This window comes from Macaca nemestrina, chromosome 14, assembly GCF_043159975.1.
Source record: "Macaca nemestrina isolate mMacNem1 chromosome 14, mMacNem.hap1, whole genome shotgun sequence".
Taxonomy (NCBI): domain Eukaryota; kingdom Metazoa; phylum Chordata; class Mammalia; order Primates; family Cercopithecidae; genus Macaca; species Macaca nemestrina.
In genome coordinates, this window is record NC_092138.1 from 105781605 (window position 1) to 105800588 (window position 18984).

General features: G+C 37.9%; 1 protein-coding gene across 14 annotated transcripts in view; it reads right to left on the reverse strand.

The window, feature by feature from the left end:
• The window catches only part of LOC105463895 (DENN domain containing 1A), a 547224-nt gene that overhangs the window by 387379 nt on the left and 140861 nt on the right, over positions 1-18984 (reverse strand). For 11 of the 14 annotated variants that reach the window (XR_011612854.1, XM_071078304.1, XM_071078299.1 and 8 more), the window contains one exon: positions 350-399. The exons of 2 other annotated variants lie outside the window; for them this stretch is intronic. Coding sequence is in view for 11 of the 12 variants with exons in the window: in XM_071078304.1 (XP_070934405.1) it covers positions 350-399 (50 nt within the window). In the remaining variant the exon portion in view is untranslated. Of the gene's footprint in view, positions 1-349; positions 400-13588; positions 13668-18984 lie in introns of all 14 variants that reach the window. One more of the 14 variants, XM_071078303.1, reaches the window with a different exon arrangement.

The following is an 18984-nucleotide window of genomic DNA, read 5'->3' on the forward strand; positions in this document are numbered from 1 at the left end:
AATATTACTTGTTTAAGCCAAATATATTCATATTTAAATAACAATTAAAGAGCACCAGATTAAATACCAACCATTCTTAATCACAGTTTAAGTCTGATAACCAAAATTAAAAATTTAATGCCATACAAAATACATCTCACAAACTAACCAACGCAAAGCTCTAAGCTTTAAACTTTTTGACAGTGTCAATAAAAACCCCAGGAAGGGAGAATATTGCAACTCTCCTTGGAACACAGGTATCTTAAATCATGGTTAAACAGACAGAGTGTTAAGAATGGTATGGTTTTTATTTTCTATAGCAGGTTTATTGACACTTTTTTTCTAGTAAGGTTTGAAAATCTGACACTACCTGTCCATATAGAAGGGGAAACAAAACTTGGTCAAAGTCTGTAGAACTTCCTGTGGAGAGAAAGAGAGATAATTTATACATCTAATGGGACCAATAAATCTAACATTAACCACAGCACACAATCTAGGAACTTTACCCTAAAGAAAGAGGAGACAGATGAAGAAATATGGGCTTTATCAATTACATGGGAGGAGTACCAGGCAGTCAATCATGAGAAATAATAAACATGATCAAACTTCATTAAAAATGAAAAATTAATCAAGAATCACACATGGGCAAGCAGCAGGAGCCATGCAGGAAAGCTCTGAAGGGAGGGAGGCGGTTGGGTTGCTGAGTGTTAACACCCCTCCAGGGAACATCTCCAGCCTGACCATATGGATCAGAGTGAATAACACCGAGCCACATGGGTTTGGCCTGGCAGGGCCGCTGTTGCTGGCACCGTTTTTGCCTGTTACCTAGGAACAGAGGGGGCCAGGATTAGACAACGCTTCCCAACATCAATAGGCCAAATCACAGCAGAATGGAAAGCCAACTTGAAGATAATTGTCCCTGAACAATGTCAGCTACATTTTTTAGAGTTTAAAACTTCATTTACTAACTTTACAAAGAAGTTGCCATTTTGGGCATACATTTATTTTGGAACCAAACTGTAACAATTTTAAGTATATACTATTCTTACTGAAATATCACCATAATTGAACATACTCACCTGATTTTAATTTACTAAAATCTAAAGCAAACTACCAGTTTAAATGTCTTTTTTTAAAAAAAATACATATATAGGTACATAAAGCCAAGCACAGTATTCAGGATTAGGGTACACAAAGTAAGGTGACATCTTAACAACTTATTCATAAAAGACATTACCACAGAAAAAGACAGTACATGACACACAATAAACAGTGGTGTGTGACTTTCCCTAGAAGACACATTTCATATGTATAGCACATATACACATAGCTAACCACATAGACAGGTAGTTAGTTATCATTTCCTTCATAGAATTTTCCTTAGCTTGACTTAATTTAACTGCAGACTTGGACAGCCCACGGTTGGTGCTTATCATAAGTTCATAGACCAATGTTATAAATTTTAAAAAAGTATTCCTTTCATGCATTTGATTTGCTTTTTAACTATTTAAAATCCCAACTTCAAGACAAAATGAAGAACACATTTTTCAGTCATTGAGAAGCTGGTTCAAATTAAAACAAACCTGCCCATTGCAAACCCTAATCCAAGTGATAAATTAAAGATCAGTTTACAAATGTAGCACTTTTCTAACCAATAATAATGAATTATCAATGCTAACTGAATTGATGCTTCTCGCTTCATTTATTTTTAAAACCAGTTCTATCATTCAAGAAATAAACCACATCAATCTAATAACCCACTCAATGAAGCAGAAAGCACATTGACTTGCTCTGCCAGAGCATGTTCCGCCTACATAATTCAATTGAGCATATCCTATTTTTTAATATCATCTTGGACTGGTACTATGTATATCACACCACTGCTAAGGCATGCCATGAAATAAAGTAACAAATGAATAGGAAACTAAGAAGTGAAAAAGAGTGGATGAGAAGACCTCAGCATATTCTAAGAAACATTACCTATATATTAGTTAATTTTATAATGTGGCATTCAGGCATATATACTGTTTATAAACTAATCATGCTTAAACTGCAATAGGTAATACAGAATCAGAACAAAGGCAATTTTTCAGTGCATAATGTTATTATCAGGCAAAGATAGGAAAAGAGATCACATAAAACATTTAACGCCTGCAGTGCTAATTATGAAGTATAGTATAATTCACATACACAAAACCCTTATGATTTACACAGACACAAATTCCTTACAAATTTCCTTCCACTTCAAGTTTTGAATAGTAACAGAAAGCATCTCTTAATTTCAGTATATAAAATAGCCATTCTTTAAAACTCAGTATTCAGTGCTCACTCATTGCCAACATCGGCTACAAAGACAGCTATCCTTTACCCCTCAAAAGTTACAGGTGCAGAAAGCACTTCTCTACTCTATGCTGGAGTTGCACTGGCAAAAGGCCTCAAAGATTTTTGAAAGAAAGGACCCCCATGGCTATGAGAAGGCATTGTGCTCTACAGCAGAGTCAAAGGAATCTAATATGCCCAACTTATTACTCACTACAATATAGAAACTTCTTACCACTCTCTAATGTCAAGAGTAATAACCAACCTTGAACTTGTCTGTCAGATAATATGAGAACAAATATCAAAATACCCAGTGTAGGCTGAGTGTAACCACCCACCAGCTTTCCTTTTTACCCAAGCAAACAGCAATAAATCTAATTAAGCAATGGGGCGGGGGGAGGGGAGGAAGAAAGGGAATATAGGCAATGTAGGCACATGTTGGTACGTTACAATATGTTCCTTCATGTTTGTGATATTACAAGAGCTTGATATTCCAATTTAAGTCAAACAAGATGGTGGTGTGCCGTCAGAAGAAAAAACAAAAATGAGCATCTACTCTGTGTTCGGCATATTCACATATTATCGCAATTGGAACTGAGATATCTACTTCTTAATTTGGGAAGGGGAGGACAGGAAGAGGCAGGGAAAAACAAGCAATGTTCTCTGTAAATAAAAACTGCAATAAACCAATTTAATAAACCAATTACATAAACGCATTTTCTTAATACTGATGTTTTCCTTACACATAAACATTCATGCCTTATCCTCTTTTCCCAAAGAAAAATACAATTATTCGAATACGAAAAGTACCACTCTCCGAGAGAGGGGGCTTTAAAATCCTGATTTAAATATATTTTGAGCACCACATTCATGGCAGTGTCCCAGTCTTTCAGTATTAACTTTATTGGGACAACAGTCATTAACCAGGTACCAACTGCTTTTTCTCTCTAGAACTTGTGTCTTTGGCTAGGGCACTTTCTTTAAAGATGGTAATTTTCTTGTTCTCTTTCCCGTTTCTCTTGCCTACACAAGCTCTTTTAGACAACCAGCGTCGGTGCAACTTCAACTACTGCCACATAAATCGGATCTTGGGGATGCAGCACAGCTGATGAAATGTAAATGACCTCATTGCTAAGGCAGGGGGTGGGGAGGACTGCGTGCCAGCTCTACAGATCAATTCCCAAGTTTATATTTTCACAAATCTTTTTATGTACAGTTTGATTTTTTAACATTTTAATGAGCAAAAAAAGTGAATCTATAGTAGCCAGTCACCACAGTTAAAGTGCAGGGCATGAACTAGATCCCAGGAGGAAACCAGTCCACCATGTCACCACTGGCTTTAGGACATTCGCCACCTGGTTCCATGTCCCCAGGTTCCAACTCTTTTCATAATCAAAACACTGCTGACATTATAAACCCCAGACGGGTTTTCTAAAATCCCTCCCAATCAATATATCCAACACATAACTTATTGGAGACAACACTGAGCTCATTGATTAAGGTGAGTTCAGTAGCAAAGTTTTCAAAATAAATGAGACAAGAATACAGCATTCAACCCCTTTGTGTCACCAGACAATTTATGAAATAGGCAATTTCCAAAAGGGCTTTTCTTCCTAACAAAATATATGATACTTCATGTGGGAAGAAATAAGAGCAGAGGGGGCAGGGAGGAAGTGTGTTAGAGAGGCAGTTGCACAAATCTTTCAGTTATGCATACATGAAGAAGCAGATTGCATAGTGCAGTAGAAAAGTAACATCTACAAAACTCTGCCCACAAGAGATACCAAGCCTCAGAGTATGAACCAAAATATGAAATTAACACACCTAACGCTGGATACACTTGCAAATGAAATTCAGAAATGAACTCGAGATTCATTTCAGTCTACTTTGGATTCACTTCATCCAATTCTAATTCTCATCTGGTCAGAAAGCCTGAATTTACTCCAATCTGGAGAAATTAGATTACATTCCGTTGATACTGAGCCTAAGAACGCAGTACAGTTTTAAATGTATAATATTATCCATTATAGAATCCTATCTGGAAGCAAAACCTCGAAGACCAAATTCAATGAAGTTAACTGGGATTATTAATGAGAAGGCTAGACTAATTCACCCTGACCTTGGGGTGCTAGGTAGGGGGCTATAGGAAATCCTGCAACGACCAACATTCCAGATGTCAAATACTTTGTTTTCATTGCTTCACTGAAACCTATAAACAAAAATTAGTTTTATTTGGCAGATGAAAACACAGACATACACACCCCATAAATAAATGCCATCTGAAAGATAAAAGTGCAGGGTGATTATAGTGTCCACTGGAGTTACAGAATGTAGGGAGATGAGACATATTCACAATAGTTCAAAGGGAAAAACATGTGTGCAGGAAAACATTTAAATAAAGAGAAGAGATAGCTTGAAAAATGAATGTATTTTAAAATATGTAAAGCCACAGTTAGCCTCTTTGTGGCTTGCTGAAAGCCGATATAGCAGTTGATAATTTACCTTTGTCCAAAAACAGGAGTGAAAGAGGAAGGGGAAGGGAAACCGTGGGAGAACATTTCCTGGGTTTCTTATATCTAATTTATTTGTTCATTTCAAAATGTAGGTGTGTGATGAAAAGATCAGTGGAGCTCAAATTCCTAAAATACTCCCTATGTTTAATTTTTTTTTAATACCATAAGGGAAATGCTGACCCTCTAAGTCCTGCAATTGGGAGCAGTGCCACTTACTTGAAAGAAAAGCCTCTGATTGATGATCTTAAAACTCAAGTTGAAAGTTAAAAACAGAACACATGCAAAATCCAAACATACAAAAAAGCTAACAGAATTTCTACCTTAAGCCATTTCAAGTTAAAACCAGGGGCTCCCAGTGAAAGCTCACAAAGGTGTTAAATGCTTATGATTAAGAAGGGTAAAGCAGTTGTTCTTGGAAGCTTAATTAGCACCAAGTTCAAGAATGTTGATCAGAAGTTTCCTAAATGTGAACACAGGAAATAAAATTTTTCTCCTTCACTATAAGTGTCAAATTAAATCTAAGACCCATAGCATAATTACAACCAAATTTTTATTTTTTTCCAGTGGGAAAAAGAAGCCTGGAATAAGGGGTTTTACAGAAAGGCCTTTCAACACCCAAACATAAAAGCCAGGTCAAATTTCTAACAAAGCTGCTCAAATGCTACAGGGTCTGCTTCCTTTCTTTGGTACATTTCAATATTTACCCCTAGTTTACTTTTTATAAACTTCAGTTAATTCTGAGTCATACACATGTTATAATTATGCAATTTGTGTAATACCTAATATGTAGTATCAGTGTTGTAATTCAAAGATAAAATTATAATAAATTCATCATACTCTATAAACAAGTATCATATAAACTGTATATCTAAATTATCAAGGACATTAAGTGCAGAAGAACGCTTTCAACAGTAAAAGAGACCCCTCTGAAACCACTTTTAAGTATACATCTTCATGTCCTTTGAAGTCTGAAGCAAAAATAATCTTATTTTTAAAACTTTTTAACAAAATTACTTTATCCTTTTGCATGTTCTTCAAACTTATCTAAAACAAAGTTATTCCATAATCATGATATTATATAACATCCTCTATTTCAAGATTCCCTTTTATTAATTTTAAATCTTACACAAAGTGGTTGAAAATGAGAGAGCTATATTTATAAGGTCAGCATGAAATGCCAATAAAATTCTTCACACATGCTACAATTCAAATACTGTACTTCCAAAATGAACAAATGATTTGGTTATGAGCTCTTACAATTAGCATTCAGTGACATCAGAACTCAGTGGTAATTCCTTGGACTTAATATGATTACTCTAAAATATTTTCTCTTGCTCATTTCCTTAAGCATTTTAATTCCTGTTACCTGAACATTTATGTTATCAATATTTCCGAAAGGAAGAGGGGAGGAGGGGACACAAGTCAGAACATACCAAAGGAACAGGGGTCCCAACAGTAAAACTGCAAACATGATTTCACTGAAGAGGCAACCTGCCCTTAGGAAGATATTATTTTAAAAGAAAAGGAAAAAAAAAAAAAAGAGCACTGATAGAAATACTATTTTGTAAGCATATTAAAAGCTGTCAGCTTTTAAATATTTTAAATGCACACAAAAATGTGCACAGATGGGCAACTTTTCTGCTCACATTAGTCTAGAGAAAAATCTTTCATTATCAAGCTCAAAGTCCTTGAATTTTTTAAACTTAATTGTGCCTCTATTTCTTAGAATTCACACCCCAAGGCCAAAGCTTTCCTGCCACCAGTCCTTCAAATCTGACTTGGACATTACACGGGAGGAGGCTCCAAGCCTCCCTGAGGTCTCACTCCTTTTACAACACACGAAAAAGCAGTCGATAATGGGCCCATGCTGAATTCACTGCTCTCCACGTCTCCTCTTGGGACACAAGCCTAGCAGATGTGATAAAAACTGTGTCAGAGAAGTGGCTCTAGTTTGTGCCTTAATGACAACTTAAACCTCTAAACCAATACAACCAAAGGACTAACAGAACTGGCTGTTACCTCTCTCTCCTGCCAATCTTCAAATATCTCTGAACTAAATTAGCACCTCTACCCACAACTTCCCCTGCCACCCCACAAAATCCATTCTAATTTTAAAAGATAAATGAATTCAGCAAACACCCGTCGGTGGCATAAGTGTCTGGGTGCTGTGTGTGTGTGTCCTATAATTAAGCCCTAACACATATTTCCTGTAGTTTATATTTTCTCAAGGTATGATTGAGCATTCAGATATCTTAAAGCACTGCCTGGTAAATTCCCTCTGATCACCACCCCGGTAACCGTATTAACGCATACAACTGGTAGAGTTACAGTTTCCAAAAAGTACCTGAAGGTCTAAAAATTATTTTTAAATATGTTCAAACCTAGGGAAGAAAAGTGATACACTGAGTTATTGAAACATTCTAATTATTAAAATTTATACAGGAGAATTTTTTAAACCATGGGTGGCTATACTTTTAACTTGTAAGACTGCTTTGTCTTACCTAATGATATGGTACCAAAAAAATAGATTTAAATGTGTACTTCTGATAACATTTTCTAAATTCTATAATTCAGCCTTCAGATGATAGGTCTTTTTACTCAGAATCTTGAAAGCCTATTCAGTCACAATTGCATACCCACTTAATCAGCAATCATTGTTCTGGGATGCAGGACTTTGTTGTCAAGACAAGCACCAAAACCTTAAAAAAAATTTTTTTTCAGAACTGGCATAAGAAAAAAGTGATCTTTGTCAGACAAGGACAAATTTATGCAAATCTTTTATAAACATTCACAAACATTTATTTAGCTTTTGAAATGTTGGCCTCATTTGAGAGCATGAAAATGAGGGGGAAGTAGGAAAACGCAAAGGACAGCTTAGAAGCTGGCACGCTACATAAATATTCAGAAGGAAGATTATAGGATTCATGTTAGGCTGTCTTAGGCTTCTCCAAAGTCCACACAGAATAGCAAAGAACAAAACTAACGAGAAGTACAGCAGATGTTAGACAATGCATCAGCCTCTTTTCCTCTCTCACTTGGCTATACTTGGACGCTTTTATATTTTCTTTCAATATGGTTAGGTCATTCAAGGATTCTCCTATAGACTCTGTATTGTGGCTACAGATCTATAAGCTGAAGGTCTGTCAGCTTTCCAAAAGTTTCCAATGAAAAGGCATTATGCAAATTCTACCTCTCTTACCCTCTTTCAGGGGGGAAAAAGGCCTCCAGTATGCAGTCATTGGAGTATTGGAAGCCCCAGCCTTCATTTCTGTATAGCTGTGTTTGCCTCAGGGCCACGCTGCTTGTTTTGACAGTGGATCCCCCTAGATAGTTGGGATTAGTCGAGCTTGTTTAGATAAACTTGAAATCAAGGCCTTCTCTAGGTAGACAGCTAGATGTAGCTACCGAGTTTCCAGCTGCCTCTTCCTTTCATCCCAAAACAACTGCAGATTCACAGTAGCTATCACAGCCACAGGCTATGTCACATACATAAGTACAAAATTAAAGGCTGCTAAAAGAAGCCTTTGTAAGTCTTAGTGCTAAAATAAGGAATCTGTACTGCTTGGTTTATACAAATTATTCTAGCACTACCAGTATGGAACTGAAATCATCAGTTAACAAGGCATATTAATCAAGGTTCCTGGCTTCTTCTGATAGACAGGATCATAGTTTGGTAATATACCTAACCTTCTGCTTATTAGCTCTTGTATGAGAATAATAGCCTAAAATGTTGAAAAGGAAATAATAGGCTTTATTTACCCAGTGGCAGGGAATGTTAGACACCGTCAACAAACACTGTGAACAGAATATGAAAATCAAAATGTAAATATCAAATCTGCTTTTGAGAGAGAATTATTTAGCAATTGATTAGACACTCTCACTAAACAGTCATCTGTTTAGTGCTACAGAACTGTTTGAAATCAACTTTTATTTCCTACAACTTGCAGATTCTGATAGAAAGAACAGGAAGATATAAGGAGGATAAGGAGGATTCAAGACTGAAAAAAATTACACTCAGAACAGATTGATGACATTTCATTACAAAGACAGAAGGAGGTGATATGAAACACTACTGAAATAAATAAATTACATAATTCAAAAAGTTTTCTAACATCTAACACTCAGGGTCTTAATTTTTTGCAAGTAGAAAAAAAAAGTCTCTTCAGAAGACCAGCAAAATACAATAAAATAACACAATCTCACATATATATTTGATTTTACTTTGCATATCTTGCTGCAACATACAGATTCTAGTGTTTACCTGAGGCTGCCTCAGACAAATTAAACACAACAATGGTACCAGAATACGTTCAGACACTTTACAGAACTATTCTGAAACATCATACAGTACAGAAGTTCTTTTACCATCTGACTGTACTGTCAAATCAGACAAGGCAGTCTTTCAATCAAGTCTGCATTTCACCACCAAAAATGTGTTCTCATGATTCAACAGGTAAGTCACTCTTTAAAATTGTTAAGACATTCAAGACGTTCTGGAATTGAAGTCATCAGTTTGAGCTTATCCTATGAAATTTTGGATTCCTTTCATGTGCAACTTATAACCTAAGGAAGGAGCCGGCAAACTTTTCTCAAAAGGGCCAGATTGTAAATATTTTAGGCTTTGCGGGCCACTTATGGTCTCTGTCACGTGTTCTTGTTTGTTTTTCCTTTACAAGGATAAAAAACCGTCCTACCTCACAGGCCAAATGCCTACTGCACACAAATGTGCTATTTAAAAAAATGTTTAAAGTACAAATAATTAAAAATAAAACATGTTTCCACCACCCAGAATTCACAACTGTTTTGTGGCATAGACTCTTCATAGAGACAATTCTTCGATCAATATAGTTCATTTCTATAGGTAAGGTCCATGTGTTTTCTTGACAGACAAATGAATTCATGCTCTATGGATAATGGAGAGCTCTTCAATTTGAGATTTGTTTGGCTTAGAATATTTTTAAAGCAATATTGAAAGAGCAGAAAGCCTCTTCTGGTGCTCTACTCCCCACTTACTCAAAACACATTACTTGTCCAATGACGTTGCGTTAGATGAAGACTACAGGAGGGCCTCCTCCTGCCTCTCTCACTGCTCTATTTCTGGGCCCCTTCTCAACTCCTTTCCAGGACTTTTTCTTTCTCCTTCTCTCTCCGCATCCTCCTCTATTAGCAGTTTACCTACATCTTTGTTTCAATTATCAGCACAAGGTAAATGACTCTCAAATTCAAGTGTTCACTTCTGAACTACCTCTCCAGCTCTGTTCCTATTCTTTTTTGTTTTGTTTTGTAAAATACAAAACAAAACGGGGTCTCACTGTGTTGCTCAGGCTGGAGGGAAGTGGTGCAATCTTGGCTCGCTGCAACCTCTGCCTCCTGGACTCAAGCAATCCTCTCACCTCAGCCTCCTGAGTAGCTGAGACCACAGGTGCGCACCACCACGCTCAGCTAATTTTTGTATTTTTGGTAGAGATGGGGTTTTGCCATGTTGCTCAGGCTGGCCTAGAACTCCTGAACTCAAGTAATTCACCCACTTGTGTTCCTTGGCACATTCAAGGAACTGAAAAGCAGCCTGGCATGCTGGAACAGAGGAGACTGGACAAGTTGGTAGGGGCCAAATCATGGATTAGATCCTTTCACATTCCACTTGCATGAGACCTTTTTTTTTTTTTTTTGAGATGGAATCTTGCTCTGTCGCCCAGGCTGGAGTGCAGTGGCGAGATCTCAGCTCACTGCAACCCAGGGTTCAAGCGATTCTCCTGCCTCAGCCTCCTGAGTAGCTGGGATTACAGGCGCCCCCCACCATGCCAGCTAATTTTTGTATTTTTAGTAGAGATATGGTTTCACTATGTTGGCCAGGCTGGTCTCGAACTCCTGACGTCAAGTGATCTGCCTGCCTCAGCGTCCCAAAGTGCTGGGATTACAGGTGTGAGCCACCATGCCCAGCCTTGCACGAGACTTTCTAACCTTCCGTCTACCTCACATGTTCCAGACCCCAGGAGGACTTAGAGGCTAGTCTCAGTGAGCTTCTCGCCTCTCCCAAGTCGACACCCTGTAATCCTGTCCTGTGTCTATCATTCCTATCATCAAATTGACCATTACCTCTAGACTGAGTTAAGAATGATGGGGGTTACACCCATTGCCAGTGTTCCCCAGAGTATCTGGCACAGAAGAAACATCCAGTGAATGACAGTGCTGAAAAAAATGATTGGATGATAGTCTGGATTAAGAAGGGAAGAAATAGCATCGACTGAGCACTTACTATTGCCATGCACTGTGCTAAAGTCTACATGCCTCCTTGTTTAATCCTCATAGGAAGCAGTGAGACCACATGGGCCAAAGCAAAGACTTGAACTGATCAGAGATCAAACTTTAATATTTCTTTTTGACATTGAAAATGAAACGAATAGGGAAGCCTATTAAAGTTTGTATAAATGTAATATCACATTTTTGTCAAAGCTTTACCATTTTGCCTAATAACATGAATTATATATATAAAGTATCTATATTGACCTATAGGAGTTTCTTCTGATTGTGGAACTAACCTATTTAGACTCTATTTTGTTCTTCATCTACCAATGGTTATCTTTTCTTGGGGCGGCTGTGGGTGGGGGGGTTACGTGACAAGTGGAAAGGGACTGATAAAGCAACTACTATGTGTTAGGTCTTGCTAGAAGTGTTACATACTCAGAGATCCTATCACTAATTTTATGCAGACATCATCCTCCTATCGATGGAATGCATCTTATAAACTAAGTAAAATTAGTTTCAGGTAGACTGGTGAAGTAACTTGCCTACCTCTCTACTAAAGGATGGAGATTGAGAATCTTGATTAGCATTCCGTCTCCAGGGTCACAAGCATTCACACAGCTAAGATTTTGTGCAGTACTAGCCCTCTATGTTGAATGCAGATAAAGCCTTTCTCCAACCTCACTTCCAACTGCAGGAGTAGAGTGAAATGCTTGTGCTGTTCTGTTGAAGGGCCTTAGGGTAGGGTAACCTCACCTACCAGTTTGCCCAGGACATCCCAGTTATGCCCATGATTTCTGTGTAGTCACTGTGCTCCCTTTCAGTCTCAAAAGTATCCTGGATTGGATACTATGGTCACCAGAATCTTAGAGGGAAAACCATGGCTTGTCTGGAGGGCAACAAAACAATAAACAGTTGCTTCATCTGCCTTGTGATGAGAAATTGGGGAGTGGTGCTAGAATAGTGAGGTTTTATCACTCGATTTCAGGCTCTTTATATACAGGAAGGACTTACCTACATTCTGGGACGTAGATACAATATCAGACATCATCAATCACACAGAAGCATCAAACTTCTTTTTCCTCATACTACATCAGAAAACATTTATTAAACTAGATGAATTCAGGTATTGTGTATACATTATGGCTACTTTTGCTGCCAATTCTACAAAGTTAGTATTATTAATACTTTTTCTTTTTTTTCTTTTTTTTTTTTTTTTTGAGAAGGAGTCTCACTTTGCTGCCCAGGCTGGAGTGCAGTGGCCGGATCTCGGCTCACTGCAAGCTCCGCCTTCCGGGTTCCCGCCATTCTCCTGCCTCAGCCTCCCAAGTAGCTGGGACTATAGGCGCCGCCACCTCGCCCGGCTAGTTTTTTGTATTTTTTAGTAGAGACGGGGTTTCACCGTGTTAGCCAGGATGGTCTCGATCTCCTGACCTCGTGATCCGCCCGTCTCGGCCTCCCAAAGTGCTGGGATTACAGGCTTGAGCCACCGCGCCCGGCCAATACTTTTTCATTTTACGGATGAAAAAGATGAAGCCAAAAAATGTAGTCTTTGCCCGAAGTGTCTTATCTAAAGTCGTATCTCATATAACATGGGGATATTTGCCTCTTAACTTTTCTTTGAGTTAAACATTAAAAAAAAAAAAAAAAAAAGCCAGGCACGGTGGCTCATGCCTATAATCCCAGCACTCCAGGAGTCCAAGGTGGGTGGATCACCTGAGGTCAGGAGTTCCACACCGTCTGGGCAACATGGCAAAACCCTCTCTCTACTAAAAATACAAAAATTAGCCAGGCGTGGTGACACATGCTTGTAGTCCCAGCTACTCAGGAGGATGAGGCAGAAGAATTGCTTGAACCTGGGAGACAGAGGTTGCAGTTAGCCAAGATCGTACCACTATACATTAGCCTGGGGGACCGAGTAAGACTCTGTCTAAAAATAATAATAATAATAAAAATAAAAATTTAATATTTTAAAGGATAGGGGATATTTCTTAAGACATAAGTAATACACGAATAATAAAAAGTATTTCTAGCTGCCATTAAATCTGTTTATTGTAAACAGATACATTCTAAAAATGCAAAACTATTTCTCAATTTGCCAGAGGTTTAGATCACCAGAAATGGTAAGTATCTGGCAGGTTCGAAAAGTGCTCTGATAAAAAATGTTCTCAAGACTTTACAAGTTATGCCTCTAAAACTAGATACTACACGAAGAGGCATCATGTCCGATATACACTCAAATATGAGAATCATAAATACACCTGGTTAAGCCTCTCTAGGTAAGATGAGATTTAATAAAGGTATGTCTTGGTTTGTCCTACCTAGCTTACATTCTGAGCCCAAAGATTACAGTGTGAGGACTATTCAGTCACTTATCATACATTAAATACTTGGCCTCCTAACAGCCATGCACAGTACCAGGTCCTAGAGATCTGGACACGAAGCCGGCAAGAATCTCTGACTTACTGCCTGGAAAGGGAGAGAGGACAGGTAAACAAGTATAAAGTGTTTTAGGTTTTCTGATAGGAACCTACCTGGGGGGTGTAAAAGATTCCTCAAAGAGGTGGCATTTGAACTGACTTTTGAAAAACGAATTAGTATCTTCTAGACAACCTAGACAAGAATATGCCAGGGATAAAAGCACGGTGAAACAACATTATATCACACAATTTATGTAAATAATCTTTGATAAGTTCAATTTTTAAGAGATTCTCATTTTACAAACACCTTTTCATTTCTACCTACCAACCCCCATCTGCTACACACACACAGACACACACACACACACACACACACACACACACACACATTCAGACCCACGGTCTGGGCTTCATGTTCTACCACATTTGAAATCTGAAACTTACCGAAGTTATACAGTTGAAAATTATAATAATCAGAGGAATCTTTACTGTACTGTATATGAGTATTTAAAAAATGAAAGCTACCGCAGTAATACAAAATACTACATACAATCAAAAGGGCTCATTTACAAGGACAGTGGTCCCATTACTAAATTTCTGAAGTTTTGAACATGGGAATCTCAACATACAGATTTCACAACTGGAATAAAATACATAAAAAGTAATTATCTGAAACCCCTTCATCACCATTTAAAGAGTTTTTATATTTTCAGTACATTTTAGAACATAAATATTCAGGAATTGTTTCTGATTAAATCTCTTCTTCCTTACTTGACAAAATATTTGCTTTTACCTTTGTGACTTCTCTAAATTTTGTTCTGAAACAGTGGGTTTAGAAAGGGAGGCATTTCCAGAATCCCTCCTGGGATCATCAGTCTGAAATTCTAGAGGCAACGGTTACCATACACAACCCTAACACCTGACAAAAGCACCAAAACCGCGTTACTTTGCTGCCTTACTTAAATCTATGCCCAGTAATAGGAGAGACGACATAATTATTGGTTATGATTTGGTGTCAGGTGTTATTCTAAGCACTTAACACATTTTAAATCATGACACCCTCCCAGCTATCCTACAAAGTAGTTACTATGACTATCTCTACTTTCTAGATGAGGAAATCAAGTCCCCAAGTGTAAATGGCAGAGCCAGCATTCAGACCCTAGCAGTCTTGCTCCTAAGTCCAAGCTCTTAATCACCACAATCATTCCTCTGCACTCTCCTTTCTGGAATCTTAACTCTTTAGCAATTACATCTGTGTATCACATACCTCATGTTGTTCACTGAGTCTCCAATCTGTCCTAGCTGCTCAAAGGGTCCCTAACATTGGCCATAGCCATTTCTACATTTGGAGTGTTCACAGATTCGCAAAGACACAGACATACAAGCAAGACAATGTAGGAGTGGCTGCTCCAATTGCTGCCTAAGAGCTGAGGCTGAAGTGACTAATTCCATCAGGGCAAGTTTCACAGAGAAGGTGATACAAGGTGTATAAACAGAAGTATACTGCGGTAGGAGTTGCAGGACAACAAGGATAAAAATATTCCAACCAAAAGCCAGTTTGGACAAAAAATATACAGGACAGGAAAAGCCAAGCAAGCTGGGAAATGAGGAGGTATCCTATATCTGGGCTGTAAGGGGAGGAGTTAGGAAGTAAGACTAGAGGCTGGGTCAAAGTCAGACTGTGACCAGCCTTAAATCTAAGTTAAGAGATTTGGAGTTGATCTTTAAGGCACCAGGGAACCATCAACAGTTTTGACTAAAGAGAAATTATGTGATTTGATTTAGGTTTTAGAAAGTCATCTCCAGCCATGTTAGAGAGGGTGGTGATTGTAGGGTCACTGGGTTGTAGACCATTAGGAAGAGTCCATGTGAGAGAAGCTTTGAGTGTGAATGCAGAGGGAAACAGATGAATAGGACAGACTAGAGGGCAGTTTAGGAAGAATAATGAACAGGACTCGTAGGTGCATCCAAGGAGCAACCAGGACTGATTCTATGAGGCTAAGAGAAAACAGAGACTGTAGCTCTCAAAAGCAGACACGGTCCATTTAGTTATAATCATAGCATAACTTACTAGAAACAAGACCATCCAATAGTACTCACAGACAAAATTTAGTGGGGCTTTTTGGGATCCAGAATAAACCCAAGAGAACATTCTCGTAAGAATGTGTAAGTAAGGATTGCATAATTACCATTTCCTGGAGTCAGATTCAAATAAGTAGTAGTACAACATAGCTGTATAGCTTGGCGTGCTTTCAGAAAGAATGGCTCAAAAAGAATTTGTCTTTTTAATGAGTTCCTTCTACATAACTGTAACAGCTGGGGAGTGACCAAATTGGGAAGAAATCTTCAACTTAAAAGAAGAGCCTGAAGTCAGAAAATGTCTCAATTTTTCAATTGAGTTTGGCTAAATGTTTAAGGTTGAAATACATTTTCATTAAGATGTCAGTTCAACCCCATCCCATTCTTAAATTCACCCTTCTCTGGAAATGGAGAAAAACTCAGCATATGGATATTACAGAATAGTATCTCTTAAATACAAAGTAGTTTTTCTGAGGCGGAGCATGGTAGTTCACACCCATAATCCCAGCACTTTGGAAGGCAGAGGGAAGAGGATTGCTTAAGGCCAGGAGTTCAAGATCAGCCTGGGCAACATAGTTAAGACCCCTGTCTCTAAAAAAAAAAAAAAAAAAAAAAAAAAAAAAAAAATTTTAATTAGGCAGCATGGTGGTACACACCCTGAAGTCCCAGTTACTCGGGAGGCTGAGGCAGGAGAATTGCCTGAGACCAGTCCAGATGTTTGAGGATACAGTGAGCTATGATCACACCACTGCACTCCAGCCTGGGCAACAGACTGAGACGAGACCCCAGCTCTAAAACACAAAACTAAACAAAAAGTGTTTTTTCTTCAGCAAACACTTTACAAAAGCACCTTGACATTTGTCCAAGGTGATATATTTTACTAGTAACAACATGGGGAAAAATAAGAGGCAACCTGTGATAGACTATTTTTTTTTTACCCATCTATGAACCTATACTTAGAAAACATTTAAACTAGCCAATTGTCAACAATGGGACACTTTTAAACACATACAAAGAAGCAGATATTTAAGCTGGGATGTATTTCTACATCTGCAATCTATCAATGAACCTTAGAAATCTGTAATGCAGTCCTTCAGAATAGCTACATTTGGTGGCATTCACGAATACTGATATCCACTTCAAGAAACCTGCTTCAGCAGAGCACACTGTGGCTATCATGCTAACAATCAGCTCTTAGGCTGAAGGGTCTAAAGGGATTGAGAGTTTATAACTGTGGATGGCAAAATTACATTTCCACCTACATTTCCAGACTGCCAAGTTACTAAGAAATATGGAAAGTGAGCTTTTTGGGCAAGAGGTTGAAAAACCCATGAATCAACAGTGACTCTTAGAAAAGCACACATCTGGCCAGGCATTGTGGCTTACACCTGAAATCTTAGCACTTCAGGAGGCCAAGGTGTGAGGATCATCTGAGGTCAGGAGATGGAGACCAGCCTGGCCAACATGATGAAACCCCATCTCTACTAAAAATATAAAAATTAGCCAGGTGTGTTGGCACACACTTGTAATTCCAGCTACTTAGGAGGCTGAGACATAAGAATTGCTTGAACCTAGGAGGTGGAGGTTGCAGTGAGCCAAGATTGTGCCATTGCACTCCAGCCTAGGCAACAGAGCAAGACTGTCTTGAAAAAACAAAAAAGAAAAAGAAAGAAAAAAGAAATGTGCACATCTAAAACAAGCCTAAAAGATAACCTTTAAGGGCAGCTCCAAGACTTTCCACTTGCTTCTCTATACCATTTAAGTCTACTAATTTCTATGGCTTCATGTGACAGAGAACAAGAAACTGCAGGAATGTGATCATGGCAGCACCATCACCCAGTGGTTCTAGTTTTCAGAGACATTCCCACTTTCAAGCGTTGTGGCCATGCCGTTATTCCACAGAACATCCAAGACACGCATTACTCCATAGCCTACTAGGCAGTGAGCTCCTTCAAGGGAGAGATGGAATCTACTTCTCTCCTCCTCTTTACCTGCTACGTTGTCTGGCTCAAAGTCTGCAGATAGTACACTCATCAATCTCTCAATTAATATACAAAATCAGACCTAGTCTCCTAGACTGTTTCTGCTGCCAAAAACAGATATGATGGGGAAAGAATCAGAAAATAGAGTCCCTTATAACCATAAGTTGCTCTTTTTAAGACCAGATTGTAGAACCATTTTAAAATGTGATCCATTTGACCCTTATATAAGTCCTTTGGATGAGAGTTAAATGAATTTACAAATTCTGTTCCATGGTATATAGTGTCACAAAAAGTTTCCAAGATCAAAGGTGACCTCACCATTTAAAGTGGTTAAACTGGATCTAGTTTGAAGAGAACCTGCAAGCAAGCTGGAAGCATGACAACACCCACTTTGGAAAAGAATAAAAAAATAAACAAGAAAGCTCCAAAGTTTCCAAGAGAAATGGGATACATCCAAGTTCAATTCCATTCTTTGTGAGCTTGGTGAATACAGGGCCCCAAGGACCACAAACCCAAAATCTTAATTCCAATGTGAAGACCTATGGTTTAAACGAGTCACTGTCGAAAGACTGGCAGAACCTTTGTGGAATCAACGTCACATTTTATACACCACACTGCTGCTTATGTTTCTCTGCCTAATGATGATGCAAAAAAAATCAAAATTTATAATTTGTTTTATACTTCCTGTAAATATTATACATGTGTGTCATATTATACAATGTTGGTATAATGTAGCTTCTTTTCATAGAAACAAAAAATTTAGGAACTAGATTATATCTATAATTTTCTTATGAAATTGTATCCTTTCAATGAATTAGGGCATGAATACGTTTTACAATGAAAATGTTTTGTCTCTGGCGTATCAAAATTTTGAAGAAAGTAAACGAAAGTTTTCATATCCAGGAGCTCTCACGAAAAGAATAAGGCAATTTTCAACACATAAGTTGCAAGTCTTCTTTAAATATTATCTCTACTGTCTCTCTAATCAGAATCTTCCAATTGATTTACATTGGTTATACTGTGAATAACTGTAAGCTTAAGAAATGTTTTGCAGGGAGCATACCTCAAGCATGAACAGATGAAAACTCCATATTTAAGCAATTACATGCAACTCAGAAATGCCAATTTCCATCACAATTAGCCTGAGTTATGCAACATATTTTTGTTCCTTTTTAGTATATAGTTGGTATATGTTTTTATAATTTGTTTAACTGCCTATAGTGAAATTTTGAAATCACATAGGCAATATAAAACCTTAAGAGAAAGGGCACCTTTTAATTTTTCCCAATGTGCCATGTTTCTGCATTGCTTATAGAGCTTGTACAAGAAACACTGTTAGTTTCTATATAAAGATTTCCATAAAATTGTTATAGTTTCTATAAATGCATAAAGATTGTTGGTTTCATTATAACACTCTGTTTCAGTGCCAGTGGAAAGAAAAATTACCTG